The sequence below is a fragment of the Prionailurus viverrinus genome, chromosome B4 (genome assembly GCF_022837055.1).
Source record: "Prionailurus viverrinus isolate Anna chromosome B4, UM_Priviv_1.0, whole genome shotgun sequence".
Classification (NCBI taxonomy): Eukaryota; Metazoa; Chordata; class Mammalia; order Carnivora; family Felidae; genus Prionailurus; species Prionailurus viverrinus.
Window position 1 is genome coordinate 33624720 of NC_062567.1, and position 22689 is coordinate 33647408.

At 38.1% G+C, this 22689-nt stretch overlaps 1 protein-coding gene across 6 annotated transcripts in view; it reads right to left on the bottom strand.

The window, feature by feature from the left end:
- Positions 1-22689, bottom strand: part of ERC1 (ELKS/RAB6-interacting/CAST family member 1) — a 532268-nt gene that overhangs the window by 415389 nt on the left and 94190 nt on the right. For all 6 annotated transcript variants that reach the window (XM_047866436.1, XM_047866437.1, XM_047866435.1 and 3 more), the window contains 2 exons: positions 6805-6879; positions 69-224 (listed from right to left, as the gene is read on the bottom strand). In XM_047866436.1, coding sequence (XP_047722392.1) covers positions 69-224; positions 6805-6879 — 231 coding nt within the window. The remainder of the gene's footprint in view (positions 1-68; positions 225-6804; positions 6880-22689) is intronic.

The following is a 22689-nucleotide window of genomic DNA, read 5'->3' on the forward strand; positions in this document are numbered from 1 at the left end:
TAAGGAAACAGAAATATGCATCAACTTCTCAAACCTCTTTTAAAAATTACAGTATCACACACCATTACCTTATTTTTCATAAATTTAGAATGGCTCCGATAGACCTCCATTTGTTTCATTTCTTCCTCCCGTTCTTCAGTACTCAAGGCTCCATTTGATTTCAGCATCTGAATTTCCTCTTCCAAGTCTCGGAGTCCACGCTCCATAGAGGAAATTTTTGAATCCTGAAGACAATGGAAGATTTAGACATTATTCACAAAGAATCAGAGAAGTTGAAAATCTCAGTCTTTACAGATGCTGGATTTAATAAAGATAAATATGCAGGAAAACTGCTGTCTAGCAACTGGTGTCTTGCTTCTGAATTAATATATCCTTTATGGCCACTTGTGAAAGGAAGATAGCTCGTATCTATAATATGATTTTTCCTCTGTCTCCTCCTCCAGTCTGCACCCTTTTGTTTAAAGTTGAGAGTATACGGGCGCCTGGGTGGCTTAGTTGGCTGGGCATCCGACTTTGGCTCAGGTCATGATCTCACAATTCGTGGGTTTGAGCCCCACGTCAGGCTCTGTGCTGACAGCTCAGAGCCTGGAGCCTGCTCCGGATTCTGTGTTTCCCTCTTTCTCTGCCCCTCCCCTGTTCAAACTGTATCTCTCTCTCAAAAAATAAACATTAGGGGCACCTGGGTGGCGCAGTCGGTTAAGCATCTGACTTCAGCCAGGTCACGATCTCGCACTCCGTGAGTTCGAGCCCCGCGTCAGGCTCTGGGCTGATGGCTCAGAGCCTGGAGCCTGTTTCCGATTCTGTGTCTCCCTCTCTCTCTGCCCCTCCCCCGTTCATGCTCTGTCTCTCTCTGTCCCAAAAATAAATAAACGTTGAAAAAAAAAAATTTTTTTTTAAAATAAACATTAAAAAAATTTTTTTTAAATAATAAACATTTTTAAAAAATTTAATGGAGTCCACCCTCTCAAACCCTGCTGCTACTTTATCAACTAAGATTATGTAATATTCTAAATACTTGGTTGTCATTTCAACAATCTTCATGGCATCTTCACTAGGAGTAGAGTCCATCTTAAGAAACCACTCACTTTGCTCCTCTATAAGAAGCTACTCCTCATATGTTCAAGTTTTAGCATAAGAGTCAAGAAACTCAGTCACATCTTCATGCTCCACTTCTGATTCTAGTTCTCTTGCTATATCTACTCCATTTGCAGCTCTTCTTCCACTGAAGTTTTGGACCCCTCACAGTCATCCAAGAGGGTTGGAATCAACTTCTTCCAAACTCCTGTTCAGGTTGATATTTTTACTTCTTCCCATGAATCACAAATGTTCTTACTGGCATCAGGAATGGCAAATCCTTTCCACAAGGTTTTCAATCTACGTGGCCCAGATCTTTCATAGGAATCACTATCTATGGCAGCTGTAGCCTCACAAATATATTTCTTAAATAATAAGACCTGAAAGTCAAAATGACTCCCTGATCCATGGGCTGCAGAATGAATATTTTGTCAGTATGCATGAAAACAACAATAATCTCTTTGTACATCTCCATTAGAGCTCTTCAGTGAGCAGGTGCATTGTCAATTGAACAGCCATATTTTTAAGGCAATCTTTCTCTCTGTAGTAGGTCCCAACAAGCGGGCTTAAAATATTCAGTAAACTATGCTGCAAACAGATGCGCTGCCATCTAGGCTTTGTTTACAGAGCACAGCCAGAGTAGAATCAGCATAATTCTTAAGGCCCTCGGAGTTTTTGGAATGATAAATGAGCACTGGCTTCAACTTAAATGTCACCAGCTGAGTTAGCCCCTAACAAGAGAGCCAGCCTATCTTTTGAAGCTTTGAAGCCAGGTACTGCTCCTCTAGCTATGAAAGTCCTAAATGGTTTCTTCTTCCAATAGAAAGCTATTTCATATAGGGGTGCCTGGGTGGCTCAGCTGGTTAAGCATTTGACTTCGGCTCAGGTCATGATCTCACGGTTTGTGGGTTCAGGCTCTGCGTCAGGCTCTGTGCTGACAGCTCAGAGCCTGGAGCCTGCTTCAGATTCTGTGTCTCCCTCTCTCTCTGTCCCTCCTCTGCTTGTGCACTCTCTCACTCTCGCTCTCTCTCTCAAAATAAATAAGCATTAACAATTTTTTAATTAACAATAAAAAAAAAGAAAGTTGTTTCATTTACATTGAAAATCTGTTGTTTAGTGGAGTCACCTTTATCAATGATCTTAACTAGGTCTTCTGGATAATTTGCTACACCTTCTCCATCAGTACCTGCTCTTTTACCTTGCACTTTTATGTTATGGAAATGGCTTCTTTCCTTAAACCTCATGAACCAACCTCTGTTGGTTCAAACTTTTCTTCTGCAGCTTCCTCATCTCTTTCACCCTTCACAGAACTGAAGAGACTTAGAGCCTTGTGCTGGATTAGGCTTTGGCTTAAGTGAACATTGTAGCTGGTTTTATCTTCTATCCAGACCACTAATACTTTCTCCATATGAGCAATAAGGTTGTTTCACTTTCTTATCATTCGTGTGTTCACTAGAGTAGAACCTTTCGTTTCCTTCAAGAACTTTTCCTCTGCATTCACAATTTGGCTGTTTGGTGCAAGAGGTCTGGCTTTCAATCTATCTCAACTTTGGACATGCCTTTCTCACTAAGCTTAATCATTTCTAGCTTTTGATTTAAAGTGAGAGATATGAGCCTCTTTTCACTTGAACACTCAGAGACCACTGCAGGGTTATTATTTGGCCTAATTTCAATATCGTTGTGTCTCAGGGACTAGGGGGGCCCAAGGAGAGGGAGAGAGACGGGGGAACAGCAGGTCAGTGGAATAGGCAGAATGCACACATTTGTCAAGTTTGCCATCTTATATGTGCACAGTTTGTGGCACCCCAAAACATTCAGTAGTAATATCAAAGACCACTGATCACAGATCACCAGAACAGTAATGAAAAGTTTGAAATATTGGGAGAATTACTAAAATGTGACACAGAGACACGAATTGAGCAAATGCTATTGGAAAAACAGTGCCAAAAGACCTGCTTGATGCAGGGGTGCCATAAACCTTCAACTTGTAAAAAATACAGTTTCTGCAAAACACAATAAAGTGAAGCAATAAAACGAGGTAGGCCTGTAAACTATTTCAATTGCACTATCTGAAAATTCACCTTTAACATTATAATAAATCTTCCTAGAAAGATCAGGATGTAGTCCCTTAAGAATAACTAAAGAAGCACCTGGGTGGCCCCGTCGGTTGAGCATCCAGCTCTTGATTTTGGCTCAGGTCCTGATCTCACAGTTTGTGGGATCAAGCCCCACATCAGGCTCCATGCTGACAGCACAGAGTGATTCTCTCTCCCTTTCTCTCTGCCCTCCCCCCCCCTCAAAACAAATAAACTTAAAAAAAGAATAATAACTGAAATACTAGGCATACACATGCGACTAACCTGCAAATGAAATGTGTTACCTCTGACATTAGTTTGGGGAGGGGAAGATGGATAATGAAAGGGAGCCAGTGGAAAGAAGGAGTGTATTTCTAGCATCACTGGTGCTTCACACAAGACAAAATCACCTTCAGCAATCAACTCAAGCTCCACACATCACACAGACAGCCTCTAACTCTACAAAGCCGCCATAAGGCCCCCAAGACACATTATCCATTTTCTCCTCTAACTCCAACACAAACACATGGGCAGCTCTTGACCAAATCAGCACCCTCACTACCAAATCATGTCCCATAAAAGCTTCTCCCCAAAAGGGACCAAACTGTAAATGAAAGTCACGAAGAAGGCACTGACTGCCCAGATAAGAGACTGTCAGGCTACTCGCTGAAATCAGGACAGAAAAGTAGTATCTGATACGCTCAACTAATTCTAGCACCAACTCAATCAGACTGAGACTGGGTTTATTTGAGAACAGTCCTTCCAACAAGGTTTCTTACTCCTACAATGTATAATAACTAAGTAAATAAGTTCCTTTTCATCTTACCACTCTGTACTTGCCCAGCTCTGGGTCTCCCCATCATTAATCAGCCAATTCCACTAACCTATTGAAATCCCCTGTTGCTTGCTAAATTTCCCAAATCCTCACTTTTTCTTTTTCAAAAGTTGTCTCCCTACCCCAAGTAAAACCTGGCTTTCCAAAAGGATGTAATTTCCCTGAACTCTCTCCAATGAGGGTCACTAAGCCCCCAGTACCAGAAAGGAGCAGGTCACATTTTCTCCCAACCTGTCAGTACAGTCTGAATTCTCTTCCTTTCTATCCACACTACATTCTTGGACTGATCATGCAAACTCCTCTCTCACCATCATCCTCAATTCATGTGCATTCCAATAATTCTGCCATTATCTACCCAGCAAAACTGTAACCTATAGCAGTACAGTAATTCTTCCCTGTTCCTCCACTGTGAAAGGAAAAAGAAAAAAAATTAGAGGAGGAGGAAGCAGAAGGGGAAGTGGAGAAGGAGAAGATGGAAGGAGGGAAGAAAGCAAGAGAAGGAAGGTGAAGGCAAAGATAGGAGGAAGAGGAGGAAGAAAAGGCAGAAGAGAGAAAAAAGAAAACTACATCACCTTGAAGATAGTTGGGCTCTTTTACTGTCTATCAATCATCTTCTTTTCCCATTCCCCCCCAAGACTATTCTAGATCTTCATAATTCTCTCAGGATCATGCCACACTCTCAGCAACTCAACTATTTCAGCTGTGATTTCAGGATAGCATCCACCTGACCCAACTGGGCCACCATTATCTCAGGCTTTCTTAACAGAATGGCCGAAAGTTAACACAACTTAAAATAGCTCCACTGCCTGTTAATTATTACACTTCCACATTCTATCAAAAGGCAAGTAAAAGAATTTTGGAAACATAGGTATATTCATGTGTTTTATTCTTACGTTTCAACAGGGCTCAGGAAATAAAACATACAAATAGATTTGTGGGAAATAAGAACATACAATTGAACCTTTCTAAAGACTCTTTACAAGATTATGTTCAAGACTACTAATTGCCTAACTACAAAGAACCCAGAATTCCACTAATTCAGAATTTGTTTGGTAAATCTTTCCCCACTGGAAATAAAAATACACACAAATAAAATTTTAGAATGAAATCATTTAAATTCAGAGAGAAATTCTTATAACCGTACTTAAAAAGCATCTCTCTACATAAAACTATATACTAATAACCAAATATTCTTGTCATACCAACAACTATTGAATAAAGGCCCACAAAACGAAAACAGTGTCAAACTTTTTAGGGAATAGGAAGAAGCTAAGATTTAGGGAATATGAAGAAGCTAAGACTTACCTATAAGTCTTTCAGCTTTTGTAAGAAAGAGTATGTTGTTTAAAAAAAAAAGAATATGTTTTTCATAAAAATAATAACAGGAGCAGCAGCTAACAGTTTACTATATGCCAGGTAGTATTCAAAGTGTTTTACTTGCTATAACTAATTTAAACCTCAAAACAACCTATGGGATACATACTATTACTATCGCCTTCTAGCCATAAAGAAATTGAGGCATAGAGAGGTTAGGAATTACTTGCTCTATTGTCATACAATTGATTCAAGTAAAGCCAAATTTTGAATCCAAGGAATTTAAGAAGACAAGTCTTAATCAACCTAACATAAAGCCTAAAGATTTCTACCTATTCATTAACTTAAAGCAGAGGTTTACAAAGCATGGTCCATGTTCTATGTTCTGGATCCCCCCAGACCTTTTCAAGAAGTCTGCATAGTCAAAACTATTTTCATAATAATACCATGATTTGATTTGCCCTCTCCACTATGTTACCATTTGCACTTCAGGTATAAAAGCAAGGGTGGGAAAAAACTGCTTGTGTCTTAGGACAACAGGCAATAGCACCAAACCACGCTAGCAGTGACTGCACTCTTCAGTATCGGATACTCACAGGAAAAAAAAAAAATTTATTAAAAAAAGCTTTTTTTTTTTTAAGTAAGCTCTAGGCCAAATGTAGGGCTTAAACTCATGACCTCGAGGTATCTCACGACCTCGAGGTCAAGAGACATGCTCGACCAACTGAGCTAGCCAGGAGCCTCAAGAAATAAAAATTTTAAAAGACTACTTCCTTGGGGGGATGCCTGGGTGGCTCAGTCAGTTAAGCGTCCAACTCTTGATCTCAGCTCAGGTCTTGATCTCAGGGTCATGAGTTCAAGCTCCACACTGCACTCCATGCTGGGTGTGGAGCCTACTTAACAATTTTTTAAAAAAGACTGCTTCCTTTGAGAATGTCCTTAATGAAGCAGTAAAAATTATTACTTTTAATTAATCTCAAACCTTAGGAACACATCTTTTTAATATTCTGTGTGATGAAATGGGAAGGAGCTAGGCATTTCTGCACATTGAAGTATGATAGTAGTTTCTTAGAATAGCACTTGTGTGCCTCTTTGAATTGCAAGCTGAATTAGGTAGTTTTTTCATGGAACATCATTTTTACATGAAAGAACAATTGACAAACTATGGTTACTAGAGTTAATATTAGGCAGACATTTTCTAAAATAAATGAATGAGCTTGTCATTTTAAAAGAATAAAAGGGTCCTGAGATCAAAAGGCTTAAACACAGCCGATTTAAAGGAATTCTGGACAACTTTTGGTCCCATCTGACTTATGATCTATAACTAAAAGGGAATAAAACCAAAGTTCTTTCAAAGTGTCTTTTCATTGTCTTACTATTTCTTCTTAAATCTACAAAATAAGCAAAATATTGTTACATACCACTTTCTAAAACTCACACATGAAAGTATGTAATCACTTCAAAGTGTAAACTGACTCATAAGCTTCTTTGGAGACTCTTACTTACCTTCATTTCAATAACAGTTTGCAGAGCTTTTGTTTTGGCAGAATCAGGAGCATTCTCAAATCTCCGATGCATCTCCTATAAAAGAGAAGCAAAAGAGAGTAAGTGTCTCCTTTTCACTCTTATTTTTGCTCATGGGGAGGGTAGGGAAGGACAGGGAAGAGGGAATAATTGAGTAAAACAGATGATAACCCCAGACCCGTGTGACACTTTGATCCCTGTCTACCAGACCTTTCCCAGCAGATCAGAGAAGGCTAGGGAGGTATGTGGGTCAAATACACAGGCACGAAGAGTCCCCATCTCGAACACCTAGTTATTTAAATTTAGTCACAGAGATGACATTAGAACAACAGATGAAAACTACACCACAACCCCACATTGGTGTATCAATCCTCCACATGACTCTAAGATATACAAATCAGAACTCCAAACAATCCAAAAGGAAGATTAGAAATAGTCTTTTTTCAAAGGAGAAATAAAGGTAGTCACAATCAGTCTGCATCGCACAAAGCTGCTTTTAGTAGCTTTTAGCATTTGTGTTAACCACATCCTTTCCATAACATACACACCAGAGTAACAACCTGGCTACCTATGATGAAAATCTCTCTCCAATAGGGCAACAACTGGGAAGAAAAAAGAAGATAAGGCTGTTGGACAAGTTTCCTAAGTAGTTCATATTTAAATTTATAAAATGTCATAAAAACATAGCTATTCTTTTTAATCTAAATTTTAGTGAGTTCAGAATCAGGAAGAAAGGAACTGATGGTAGTAGTATCACATTCATGGCCTTCAAGGGTTACAGCAAAGTTATTGGACCACCTCAGGCTATTTCCTGTCAGATTTTGTGAATGTCTCTGAGTTAATCAGTCAACATTTTCAAAATACTCTGGGACAACTTCTAGTGACCCAAGAATACACAGATGAATACTTTCCATCTGAACCGTACTTAACCATAACAAAAGGAATGTATAATACTTTAATTACACGTTTCACCTAATTTATTCATTCTTGCCTGACCAGAAAGAATGGTTTGAGAAAAAGAAAACAGAACTGCACACTTCACTGAGTTACCTCTTTCTGAAAGACCGACAGAAAGAACTGATAAAAGTTCTAAATTATAAACAGTTTAAACACCAGTTTAAACACCAGTATCTTCTTAACATCCACATTCACACCAGCTGGCTGCTGAAAGTATAGTGCAAACCACTATTAATACATACCACCCTTTCTGACCACGCTTTCTGCTACTTTTCTCCCTAACTCCAGCCTTAAATATTCAACAAGGTATTCCATCCACATGTGTGACAAACACCTCAAACTCTCCAGGCCCAAGAGTAAACTCTTGGAGGTGCTCCAAAAGCTGTTCCATCCTTCCACATACTCAAGTGAAAAACCTGAGTCTTCTTAATGCCTTCCTTTCTCCTTCAAGTCAGTCAATCAGGAAATCCATTTAACTCTACCTTCAAAACATATCTGAAATGCAAGCACTCCTTGTCATTTCCACTATGACCATTTGGAGCGAGCCACTAACAAAAATATATCTTCTAATCCAACGACAAGCTCCTAATTAGGCCCCCCTCTCTTTATCTTTCTCCCCTACATTCTATTCTCAACAGAGCATCCAGAGTCACCTTTTTATTTTTTTTTTTAACGTTTATTTATTTTTGAGACAGAGAGAGACAGAGCATGAACGGGGGAGGGTCAGAGAGAGGAAGACACAGAATCTGAAACAGGCTCCAGGCTCTGAGCTGTAAGCACAGAGCCCGACGTGGGGCTCGAACTCACGAACTGTGAGATCGTGACCTGAGCCGAAGTCAGACGCTTAACTGACTGAGCCACCCAGGCGCCCCCAGAGTGACCTTTTTAAATATAAATTTAATTTTATCAAATTAATTAATTTTGACAAAATTAATTTTGTCCTCTACTCAAAACTGTCACAGCTCTCTGTCTGACTCACAGCAGAGTCAAAGTCCCCTCACAGTGGCCTACAAAACCTTATCTCTTACCACTCTTCCCTCAGTCACCATGCTTCAGCCACACAGGACTCCTTGCTGTTTCTCAAATATGCTAGGCATTGTCCTGTTCCTTAGGACCTTTACACCAGATGTTCCCACTGTCTAAACTCTCTTTCCTGAGCTCATAGAGAGGACTTTGTGTCCTTCAAGTCTTGACTCAAATGCCTCTCCTGTATTAGTAGGTTTATGAGTTGTGATAATCATATTGTAGTTATACAAGAAAACGTCCCTATGTTTTAGAGATGCCTACTACAGTGTAAAGAGGTAAATTACATCGTGTCAGGAATTTTTTTTAAATCTTTGGTAAAAAAAAGAAGAAAAAGCAAAAATAGGACACATGAAGCAAGTGTGGCAAAATTTTGGTAACTGGTATATCTGAGTGATAAGCATATGGAGATTCATTATGCCATTCTCATTACTTTTGTGTAAGCTTGAAATTTTTCATTATAAAATTAATGTTTAATGTTAGTGTAATGTGAAAATGTAGTGTATTTGAAAACTTAAAATGGACAAAAAAGAACCCATATGTCCTTTTCCCTCTACTTTACTCAACTTTTTCTTGTCCCATAGCATGTACCCTCTAACGTATGTTATGTGCCTCTATAAGAACATAGAGGGCCAGGGTCTTTGTTTCATTCACTGTTGAATCCAAAGTGCCTAGGACAATAGCTGGTACATCAGTAAGTGCTTAAGAGATATTTAAAGAATGAATGATGAATGAATGAATAATGAATGGATATCAAACTTTCAAGAATTAACTAAAGAGGGAATCTTCTCATGGGCTGAATTATGTACACCTCCTCTTACTTCTACAAAGCCCTCCTCTAACACTTAGTACACTCTATTTGGAATAATCTTCTTCTCTAACATACCGGCCTGTACACTCCTTCAGGGCAAAATTGCCTTTTGTATTCCAGACACTGTCTGACATGTAAGCAATCATTAAAAATGATTTCTCCCCCACATCCATTCCTCTTTGGCTAGATGAAGGAAAGACTGAATAAATGAATAAATTATCAGCTAGTATTCACCTTCATCCCTCTATTGGAGCACTCTCTCTAAAGTATCAAAAAAGGATCTCCTTATTTCTAAATCTAAGAGCTGTTGTCCATCCACATCTCTTCTGAACTTTTCTGAACTCCATGTACTGGCTGACTTTTTTTTTTTTTAATTTTTTTTTTTTAACATTTACTCATTTTTGAGAGAGAGACAGAGCATGAACGGGGGAAGGTCAGAGAGAGAGGGAGACACAGAATCCGAAACAGGCTCCAGGCTCTGAGCTATCAGCACAGAGCCCGACGCGGGGCTCGAACTCACAGACCGCGAGATCATGACCTGAGCGAAGTCGGACGTCCAACCGACTGAGCCACCCAGGCGCCCCAGTAGCTGACTTTTTTAAATTAAAACAGAGAGAGTTAAGGGAGAACATCTTTAAGATTTCTAACTGCCTTCCATTAATGAATTATCCTAGCTCTAAATGCTTATTCTCTGCCCTTTCTCCTATCCTAAGCACAGACATTTTCTAAGTTCCATCTTTGGAACTGTTCTCAATTCTATTGCCCCAATCCAGGGACTCCACTAGCCCACAGAGAAACTTGAAATGAATTAGACAATAGCAACCCCTCTGGGGTAGATGCAACCTCACCATGAAGCACTGATTGAGTTTTAGGCCACATCTGCTCCATCAGCAGGAAGCTTTTGTTTGGTTGAACAATGTGCACACCAATCATACAAGGAAGCCCTTCCCCAGTCCCACAGATTCGACTACAGTTGATCTCTGAACAACAAGGGTTTGAACTGTAATGATCCACTTATTTTTTTTAATAAATACAGTAAAATACTGCAAATGTGTTTTCTCTTAGGATTTTTTAATGACATTTTCCTTTCTCTAGCTCATTTATTATAAGAATACAGTAAATAACATATAACACACAGAATGTGTGTAAATCACCCACTTATGTTATCAGTAAGACTTACAGTCAGTAGTAGGTTATTAGTAGTTAAGTTTTGGGGGAGTCAGGCATTCTACACAGATTTTCAACTACACAGGGGTCAGCTCCCAACCTCCTCATTATTCAAAAGTCAACTGTATTACCTTTCCATGGATGCGCTGGAAAATATATTTTTCTAGTCTTGTAGTGGACACCTATCACTTTTTCTTGCCATGGTATCTAATCTCCCTTCTACATTTGGGGATTCCACATTTTAAGCCAAGAGTCCTCCTTCTGCAAAAGAAGTTAAAAATGCCACCTACTTTTTTCCCCAGCCTTTCCTGCAGTTAAAGCCCAGACACAAGACCTAATCTCCCCAATGAGACACATACATCACTTACTTTGAATCAGAATCTTGTAACAGAAGCAGGGACATGAATAGAGACAACTCTGTCAATGAGTGGCAGAGGCAACAGCCACCTCAAGTTCCCAGTCTCAGGAATGGCAGATATTCCAAGGGTAGGGAGCAGTGTCAGTGGTGTCAGCCAAACAACCTACCGTGTTTGTGTCCTGCACCAGGAGCACCACTGTCTAGACCAAACCAATAAAGGAACATGATGAATTTGAGGCTATTTTTTGGCTATATAACTTCTGAACCCAGACTCTTCAGCGCTCCTAGAGATTATGGAACCATCATCTCTAGCCTGGATTACAGCAACAATCTCCCAAAGTTGATCTCCTTAGTAACACAATGGAAGACTGTTACTTTAATTATTTTAATTAATTCTTTCTCGACCTCCCCAAACAATTCATCCATATCACTAATGAATTCCAGGGTGTCAAATCTAGTGGACCCCTTTCTGTCCTCATCTTCCTAGAACTCTCAGAGGCATTCAAAGCAGTGGGGCCACTCCCTCCTATATACACATTTTCTCTTGACTATTATGACACCACACTCTCCTATTTTTCTTTTTCTCCAAGGGCTCCTCTATTTCTCTTACAGGTTCCTCCTTCAAAATTAGACCCCTAGATACTATAGTGATCAGGTGACCAGTCCCTAAACTGTCTCCTCTTTTCCATCAAAACTCTCTAATCTTCTACACTGCTTAAAATTCAATTGAAATGCTGGTGAATTCCCAGGCCTGTCCTCTGCTCTGATTTCAAGACTCCTTTATCCAACTGTCCGTTTGACATCTCTATTTAGAGGTCTAGTAGATAATTTAACTTTTATTATCTGTAACAAAACTGAATTTTACCTTCCTTAATCTAGCTCTTCATCTGATGAGTGTGACGAGAGGTAAGTCTTCTCCATCTCACTAAACATCACTACCCTCCAGTAGCTCAAGCCAAACACCAGTCTCTCCTTTCATTCTTCCCAGATGTTCAAAATTCAGTAGCAGGCAGTGATTGTTCCATCTTCAAAATATTTCTTGAATTATTCCACTGTACTCCATTTCCAGCTCAGTTTAACCCCACATTACTACAACAGCTGTTCATTTCCTTCCATTTCCTCTGTCCACTCTCAAGAGAGCACCAGAGTAGTCTTGATAAAGCATCAACAAACCATGGGAGTTTGGTCTGCTTTGAATCTTTCAACAAGTTTCCCATTCACTTCTCATTCTCTACAAAATCAACATGATCTGACCAAAATGAATAGAAGACTGGCCCTCCTGTTGTACTCATTTTAAACTATTTTAAAATTAGATAAAATGCATGAAATAACTGTTTTCAGACACTGGAAAAAGGCACACTGATCTATGATCCTTGAAAGAATAGAAACAAATGTGATGGCCCAAACCAGCTCTTCAGAATATGATGCAAGGAGAGAAAGCCAAACAGAAAAGAGCAGTCATACAGAGCTCAGAAGACAGATCAATGGATAAGACTCCTAAAGACAGTGAAAATGTGCAGAGTATCACAGAGAGGGAAGCTAGCCATAAAAGCAGCAGTATCTAATTTGACAGGGGTCCCCTTGAGTATTTGGCCAAATACTAAGTGTGTACCCACAGGGCAAGACTCCACAACATCAAACAACAACTACTAAGGATAGAACAACTACCCAGAGAGCTATGAATTGAGCAACTACCTGAACTCACATGAGGCTAAGGAAATTTTAGTTCCAAAGGGCCAAAATAAAGAAAACATCAGAGGCATTTAACAGACACACCAGAAAGTCCAACTCTTAGAAGTCGCAATCATCTGATGAGTGTGATGAGAGGTAAGTCTTCTCCATCTCACTAAACAGCACAGCTCTCCCAGTAGCTCAAGCCAAACACCAGTCTCTCCTTTCATTCTTCCCAGATCTTCAAAATTCTCTATATAGAAATTAAGGCCTCTAGAGGAAAGGCTATCTAGATCAGCTCTAACAGAATTTAAAAGCAAGTCCTATAAAGATCAAGTTAATCCACAACACTTCATTTAAGGAAGACAGTAAAATCCAGAACACACTAATGCAGGACAAAATCTCAACATGTTAGTTTAAGCCATAATAATTTCTCACCTACACTAAAACAACAACTCCACCGGCTTCCTATGAGCCTCGAGTTTGTACACATTTAACCTATTCTCCACACTGTAAATAAGATGACCAACTGGACACACAGCAGATATTTAGTAATATTTATTCAATAAAATGAGTGTACATATAGAAAAATAAAATGAATCCTACTAATTGTAAATAATCTTCATCGATTAATAAAATCCTATAACCTATACATTTCTCATTTGGTATTTCTATATCTACTTGAAAATATTAAAACTGCATTTCCTTGATACCTCACAATTCAGATACTGAACAAATTAATTTTATCTGACTTCTTTCCTTTTACCTAATTCCAAATAAGGTCAATTTCCAAATGTTTTATAAAGTTAAATTATAACAATTTTACTTTAAATCCTAGCAACCACATATGCAAAACATAAAGAAAATAGAAATCCATTTGAACAAAAAATCCTCCTTTGCTAAGGAACTAGGCTGCATTTTAAACCATCCACAGGCATAAAGCTTTCCTATTAAGACATTTGAAAAACCTATCATTCGTAACAAATTTCCATTCAGAGGCCTGCACATTAAAACTCATTAAGAACACATCTTGCAGTCAGTGAGCTGATAAACTCCCCTTTCCAACTGAGTACATCAAGCCTCTGACTCATGCACTGTTAATAAAGAGACTGGAAATAGAAATGAATGTACTATTCAAATAAATATAAGAACTAGAATATTCTATTTGCTCACTCTATTTCACTCCATTGGCCTGAAATTTCTCATCCAAAAACAATTAAAGTACAGGTAGAATTATCTGGATCTTGTTACACTGTCAACTGTGGTAAACAACAGAAAATATGTTCATTTTCTCTCATTAATTTACCAGATAATAACTAACCTAGAGTTAGAAAACAAGCAAGTTAGGAATAAATCTTCGTATTTTTCTCTCTTTGGCAGTTTCTTTTAAAAAGTCAACTTTTACTTACACGACTGAGAGAAAGAAGTATTTGTGACTGACAAGTAGTACTTATGTCTGAAATTTCTTTTTTCAAGTTTCAGGTTTTAGCCTCCAGCACCCTTGGTTCAAGGGTAGAAGCTCCAGATTACTTGTGAGGCCCCTTTACAGATTCAATCTTCCATACAAGTTCTGGCTTTAGTGTACTCAAAACACAGAGGAGACAGAAATAAAGAAGAAGGGGAGAATAAACGGAAAGAATCCTCACTGTTTTCTGTATCTCTCAGACACCATTGTACTTTAACCCTTTACCACCTCTAGTAATGGCATTATTCTGAGAAAACATCATCTTCTTGTCAAAATAGAAATAGGGCACAAATGACACAAAGAAAAGGGAAGGAATAACCTGAATAAATAAGGTATGCAACTGTCCTCATTTTCCAAAATCACTGCAAAGCAGCAAACTAACTTGGGGCCCCTTTTTCTTTTCAAATTCTTCCTATGCTTTGTCTGTTGTTTCTTTTTTTTCTCTCAATCTCCTCTGCTTATACCTTACAACTGCTAATGATAAAAACAGGCATCCCTCAGATACACTAGTTAGATTCAGAATTCCTATTCTGGAACCTAGTCAAATATTAATACTTTTAACCTCAAACATTTCTGGAAACCCCAACATGATAGAAGTTATACTAATAAGGTTTGTTGACTGAAATATTAAAGAGATAAAAACCAGCATGAATGTATTAATGTTTTAAAACAAATTTATATTTTATTTACCACAATAGCATTTACACTTTTAAAACTGAGAGCACATATAGGTATATAAATAATGTGTTTAGTTGGCCAACAGATAATGTTTGGTAATGCAGATCCGAAAAAGTTCATAGTCAGCTTAGGTGTGTTCTGCCAACAGACTGAGAACCAAAACTGGGTTTTCAAACTATGTTGTCTAACAGAATTACCTGTAAAGCTCTTTAACACTCTGTATGCCCAAACCCCAAGCACAGACCAAGCCAAGTCTTGACTGTAGTTCAATGTTTGTCCACCACATGTCTTCACTATTCTACCAATCAAAGGAAAGGTACTACAGTAAACAATATAAAATCTAACAATAAGTAGTCCCACAACAATGTAATTTAGTATAAAGAAAACACAATGCTTAATTTAAATTTATTATTTTCTTCTTTGGCTTTTCTTTGATGGGATTATTTATCTGTTATCTACAGAATAATTTTTTTTTTATTTTTTTTTCAACATTTATTTTTGGGACGGAGAGAGACAGAGCTTAAACGGAGGAGGGGCAGAGAGAGAGGGAGACACAGAATCAGAAACAGGCTCCAGGCTCCGAGCCATCAGCCCAGAGCCCGACGCGGGGCTCGAACTCACGGACCGCGAGATCGTGACCTGGCTGAAGTCGGACGCTTAACCGACTGCGCCACCCAGGCGCCCCCAGAATAATTTTTATAAACAAAATAGAAAACTAATCACAAATGCTACTGGAATGCTATTTTAATGTTACAGTATTTCATCAAATCTAAGATGCCACTGATTATAATATATACTATTGTTTTATGTACTGGAAAGAAAGGGGGGAAATGCCTCCAAATAAATAATTACACAAAGCTTTATCATCCAGAATTTTTATTTTATACTGAGTATAAAGTAGAACTTAGAGTTCTCTTTTACTTATTTAACCATATTTTAACTATATGCCATTTTGAACTGTTTTCATAACTTTCCCCATGCCAGCAACTCTGGTGTCAATGCTGATTCATCACATGATATTACTGATGACATACTGAACAATTAAAGTTAACATGAGAAATACCAACAAAACTCACACCCTCAACTACAGTGGTAACAAACTGAGCAGCTATGATTGAATGCACAGGCAAACAAATCAGCACCACTACTGCCTTGTTGACAGACTGTAAGATACTGCCAAGGATAAAATTTAACTCAATGCCATATTGCTAAAGTAAGAAAAACTGTGAGTCTTAGGATTGATGAAATACTTTTTCTTTAAAGATGAACACGAGGGGCGCCTGGGTGGCGCAGTCGGTTAAGCGTCCGACTTCAGCCAGGTCACGATCTCGCGGTCCGTGAGTTCGAGCCCCGCGTCGGGCTCTGGGCTGATGGCTCAGAGCCTGGAGCCTGTTTCCGATTCTGTGTCTCCCTCTCTCTCTGCCCCTCCCCCGTTCATGCTCTGTCTCTCTCTGTCCCAAAAATAAATAAACGTTGAAAAAAAAAGATGAACACGAAATCCAATAAATAACAAAACCTATGGATATCCTGGTATTGCCAACTCACAATTCTTTTTGACTTCCTTGATCTACTAGTGCAATAATGTGCAAAAGTCATTTCAAGTCACCACTCACCTACCCTAGATTAGAGCTGTTAAGTTATTAGACTTCCTTGTCCACTCTTGACTCTCCCTCCCCTATTTATTTTCAACACGACCAGAGTAAATTGTAAAAAGCAAACCTAATCTTAACATTCCCTTGGTTAAATACTGGAATGGATTTTTCTTGCACTTTGAATATAACTGTTGCATTACCTGCAAGGATCATGAAGGCAAGTGCTTTGTCTCCCAGAGGGCATGTTTTGTTCACTATTTCCCTAGTGCTTTGTACATGCTTAGTGCCAGTAAATATCTGAAGAATGAAAGGAATGGATTTGTCCTTGGATACCTCTTCACCCTGTCATCTGATGCCAGCCTTCACCTTATACAATTTGCTTTTGCCCTCTAGCCTCCTTGTTGCTCCTTCAAAATTCCTTCCCATCAGGCCTTTCGCAACTTTTAACCTTTATTCATGAAACAGTTTTATCCAAATGTTCAGCATGACTTTCTCCTTGTCTTTCCTCAAATCTCCTTACCTCAGGGGCACCTCCTCATACGAGCTTATCCTATTTACAGAAATCCCCTCCCCCAACAAAATTAGACTCCACCCAATCATGTAGTTTCATCCCATAATTATCAGTTTACTGTCTCCCACTAGATTTTTAAGTTCTAGGAGGGCAGAGACCATGTGGTCTGACATAAAAAAATGTATACCCATGCCCATCCTAGGATCAAATACATATCAAAGGCTCAATAGTTATTTGTTGAATAAATAAAAAAGGAAAAGTGGTGCCTCTAGTCTCTTGTTTTAGAAACAATCTTTATGTATCAGGTTAGCCATACATTAGAAAACTTTACCCCAAATCATCATTTTAACTTTTTGTTAACTGTAATTTCTAACATACACGAATTTAATTCTTTTTTTTTTATTTTTTATTTTTAGAAAGAGAGAGAGCATGCATGAGTGGGGGGCAGGCAAAGAGGGAGACGGAGAGAGGGAGAGAAAGAATCTTAAGCAGTCTCCACACTCAGCATGGAGCCCAAAGTAGGGCTTGATCCCACGACCCTGGGATCATGACCTGAGCTGAAATTAAGAAACGGACAGTCAACCAACTGAGCCACCCAGGCGCCCCCACAAATTTAATTCTTTAAGGTTCTTCCTATGGCAGTGAAAGATGCTTTCCTCTCTCAAAATTATATTAAAAGCGTTTTACTTACATTTTCTTCTAGTTTTTTATTTTTTATAAAGTAGCTCTTTATTTCATCTAGAATTTGATGTAACTATGTAACTGTTTTCCAAATGGATGGCCACTATTTAAAACATCCATCATATACTTAAAACTGTATTATTTCTGGGGTGCCTGGGTGGCTCAGTTAGTTGAGTGTCTGACTCTTGATTTTTGGCTCAGGTTGTGATCCTGGGGTTTTGGAATCGAGCCTGCTTTGGGCTCTGTGCTGAGTGTGGAGCCTGCTTGTGATACTCAGTCTCTCTCCTGCCCTGCTCCCCTGCTCTCTCTCTCTCTCTAAAACAAAATAAGATTTTTAAAACCATATTATTTCTGGTTTCTATTTTGTTTCATTGATCTAGCTATCCACTGCTGTGCCAGTACATTTTAAGATCACTGGGTTTAAAATACATGTATCATGGGGCACCTGGGTGGCTCAGTTAGTTGGGCATCTGACTTCGGCTCAGGTCATGATCTCACAGTTCATGGATTCGAGCCCCACATCAGGCTCTGTGCTGACAGCTCAGAACCTGGAGCCTGCTTCAGATTCTATGTTTCCCTCTCTCTCTGCCCCTCCCCGACTCACTTGCTTTCTCTCGCTCTCTCTCAAAAATAAACATTAAAAAAATTTTTTTTAATAAAAAATAAAGGGGCACCTGGGTGGCTCAGTCAGTTAAGCACCCAACTTCAGCTCAGGTCATGATCTCATGGCTCATGGGATCGAGCCCTGCGTGGGGCTGGGCTGACAGGTGGGAGCCTAGAGCCTGCTTCAGTTTCTGTGTCTCCCTCTCTCTCTGCCCCTCCCCTGCCTGCTCTTGTTCTCTCTCTCTTTCTCTCTCTCTCAAAAATAAACATTAAAAAATTAAAAAATAAAATAAAATAAAAATAAAAATAAAATATGTGTATCATGATCTGCTTAAGCAAGTGTTCCTACACTGTTCTTCTGCAAATAAACTACAACATCATTAAGGCATGTTTGAAAATCATTCCCAGTAGGATTACATTAAATTTACAGATCTGGGGTAAGGTGACATCTTTATATTGATGTTCCCATCTACACTATAATGAAAATTTAGCCTTTTCCTCTCCATTACCATTACGGATATTATTTATTACATTTCCTTATCTAATTGTACCATGTAACACACCCAGAATAATGTTAAATACTGATGAACCCAACCATCTTTGACCTCTTTCTAAAAAAAAAAAAATTTTAACGTTTATTCACTTCTGAGAGACAGAGAGAGACAGAGCGTGAGTGGGGAAGGGGCAGAGAGAGAGAGGGAGGCACAGAATCCAAATCAGGCTCCAGGCTCTGAGCTGTCAGCACAGAGCCTGACACGGGGCTGAAACTCACGAAATGCAAGATCATGACCTGAGCAGAAGTTGGACACTTAACTGACTGAACCACTCAGGTGCCCCTGACCTCTTTCTAACTTCAGTGGGCATTTCTAGCATGGCACAGTAAGCCTGATGCTGGCTATTAGTTTGAAATGTGGTTATTATATACATTTATTATGTTATTATTTATTTAAATCTTATTTAAAAGTATTCAATTCTTATTTTTAGTTCATTTTGTTTCATTTTCAATCAAAATTCTGTAACATTTTATCTAATATATTTCAGACAGCCATCAAATGCCACAAGATTCTCTTTTCCTTTTATCTAATACAAATTGTAACTGTGTATGATAAATTAAGCCATTCTGGCATTGCTGGAATAACCTCCTTTTGGTCAGAGTATTATCCTTTTATCATAATGCTGATTCTATCTGCTAATATTTTATTTATAATATGTATAACTAAACTCATAAGTAAAATTAGTTTTGAGTTTAACTTGTTTTCCAAACTTCATCAGATTTGAGAACCCAGTGGTTTCACTGGGGGAAAAAAAAAACTTGAAATGCTATCCTTCTTTCTGTAAATTCTAGGTTTAAATTTTTTGGCCTACATTTCAACTTACTCAACTAACATTTCTTGAGTACCCACTGTGTATTTGATAGACACTGGCAAAATAAGGATTTTTTTTAAAAACATGTATCTTTGAGGGCGCCTGGCTGGCTCAGTCAGGGGAGCATGCAACTCTTGATCTCCAGGTTGTGGGTTCGAACCCTATATTGGGTATAAAGATTACTTAAAAATAAAATCTTCAGGGGCACCTGGGTGGCTCAGTTAAGTGTCTGACTTCAGCTCAGGTCATGATCTCACAGTTCATGAGTTTGAGCCCAGGATCAGGCTCTGTGCTGACAGGTTGGAGCCTGGAGCCTGGAGCCTGGTTCAGATTCTGTGTCTCCCTCTCTCTATCTGCCCTTCCCCCCATCATGCTCGCGCTCTCTCTCTCTCTCTCTCTCTCTCTCAAAAATAAATAAAAATATTTAAAATATATATATATACATATATATAATAAATAAAATATTTAAAAAATGTATCTTTGATGCAAAAAATGAAGCAAACAATGAAGAAACATACAGGTAAATATAAATATATTATCATAGGATTGGTTCATCTACATTTAAGTATACAGCTACACGAGAAAAACTTCAAAGAACTAAAATTTGGTCTAAGTCTTGAAGGTAAATAGGAGAAACAGAAAAGAAAACTAGAATTCTAAACATTTGTTTCTGAAACAATCATTTCCACCTGCTCTCAAGTAATTTTAATTTGTAAGACTGTGTTTTCCTGTAAGATGATGCTATGTTACTAACAGCAACGAGAATTGTGTGTTGGTACGATTGATAAGGCCTACCTATATTTCTTCCACACTATGTACGTAAGCGGGACTTGATTTTGTAGAGCTTGTTAGTTGAAAAATCAGTCTTATATTCATGTTTTTTTCTACCACTTTTTCAAATTCACCACATCTCTGTTCTCTGCCAGAGTAACAATGTAGCTTTTCACACTCCTTAACTGTTCACCATTTATTAACTCCAAAACTCAAAAGTAAATAGGCATAATAAAAAAGAATGCAATCTAGCCACTTACGACAACATGGATGGACTTAGAGGGTATTATGCTAAGTGAAATAAGTGAAAGAGACAAATACCATATATTTCACTTAAATGTGGAATCTAAAACACAAAATAAATTAACAAAAAGCAGAAAGAGTGTATAGAGGACAAACTGCAAGAGAGGAGATGTGTTGAAGGATAGGCAAAATGGGTAAAGAGGAGTGGGAGATACAGAATGAATAAGTCACAGGGATAAAAGGAGAGCACAAGAAATATAGTCACTGGTACTGTTCTAGCACTGTATGGTGACAGATGGTAGCTATACCTGTAGCGAGTACAGCACAATGTACAGAGGTGTCAAATCACTATACTGTACACTTAAAATTAATGTAATGTTCTGTGTCAACTATACTTCAATTTAAAATGCTTTCAAATAAATAAATGGGCATAGGTTGAAACACTCAGAACAGAAGCACTAAAAACATAACATTCAAAATTCATGATGCTGGGAAACATTTCAGGTTGCATGCTGTGTGAGATTATTACAACTTCTCTAACAAAAGTCTATGGCCAGGCTCTAAGTAATCTCATTAAAATATAAAGTCTTTAATGTAAATTGAAACAAACTCAGGATGTGCCTGTAACATACCAGTTGACTGAAAATTTCCTAAAATATTACAGTCTGATAATTTGAAGAGCCTAAAATGTACATAGCTGCTGATTAATCCTAACAACATGTTATATACACTGCTAGGAAGATAAACTGGTCCAATCATTCTGGAAGATGAGATTATTCAGTTTCAAAAATGTACACACCTTTCAAGCAAATTCATTTCTAGGAATTTATCCTAAGGAAAAAAATTAATGTACAGAGATATATGGTTAAGGATATTCAGCACAGCAGTTTTATACTACTGAAAAATAGTGGTCTAAATTTTCAATATTCAATCGAACGTTATAAATTCATCTGAAATTACAAAACTCTACATATACCTGACAAAAGATGGTCAAATACATTATCAAGAAAAGCATGTGACATTACATTATGCATACCTACACTAACACAGAAGCCACAAGCTGCACATAGATACTTAAATTTAAATTTGATTAATTAAATTTAATTCCAGATTAGTTATAGTGAAATAAAATTTAAGTCAGTTCCTCAGTCACACTAGCCACAATTCAAGAGCTCCATAACCGTATGTGACTAGTGGCTACCATAATGAACAAAGCAGATACAGAACATTTCCATCATCACAGAAACTTCTATTAGACAATACTAATGTACAGTATTCTATCTTTTTTAAGAGAAAGAAATACAGAAGGGTGGCGAGCTGGGTGGCTCAGTCAGTAAAGCATCCGAGTCTTGATTTGGGCTCAGGTCATGATCTCACAGTTGTGAGATCAAGCCCTGCATCAGGCTCTGTGCTGGCAGCAAGAGGTCTGTTTGGGGTTCTCTCTTTCTCTCTGCCCCTCTCTCACAATAAATAAATAAATAATTTTTTTAATGCAGAAGGAATGTATACATAATAAAAATGACTGGAAACATATGCATAACAGTTATCAGTAGGTAATGATACCTGGGATTTTAAGTTTTTGCTAATTTTACTACAATAAGCTACCATGAATTTACTATGTAATAAAATCATGTTTTTAAAAAACACTGAATTTCCTCTTTATCAAAAATAAAATGTCCTCACTGTAAATATTTCATATTCCTTACAAAAGGAGAAGTTATAGAACTACAAATATAGAAGTATCCTTTTACAGTTACTATTTTGCTGCTTTGGGAATATTCCATGCTTTTAATTCCTTTCCTCATACTTCATTCAGATTGACAGTAACACAATTCTGTGATTTTTTTTTCCCTATCCAAATGGGAAAGTTATCTGAAGTCTCTGGCCACATATAGAGAATTACAGCTGTCAATTTTTTTTAATTCAAAGGAAGATGTATTTTTCATTTATGTTTTCTTAAAATGAATCATT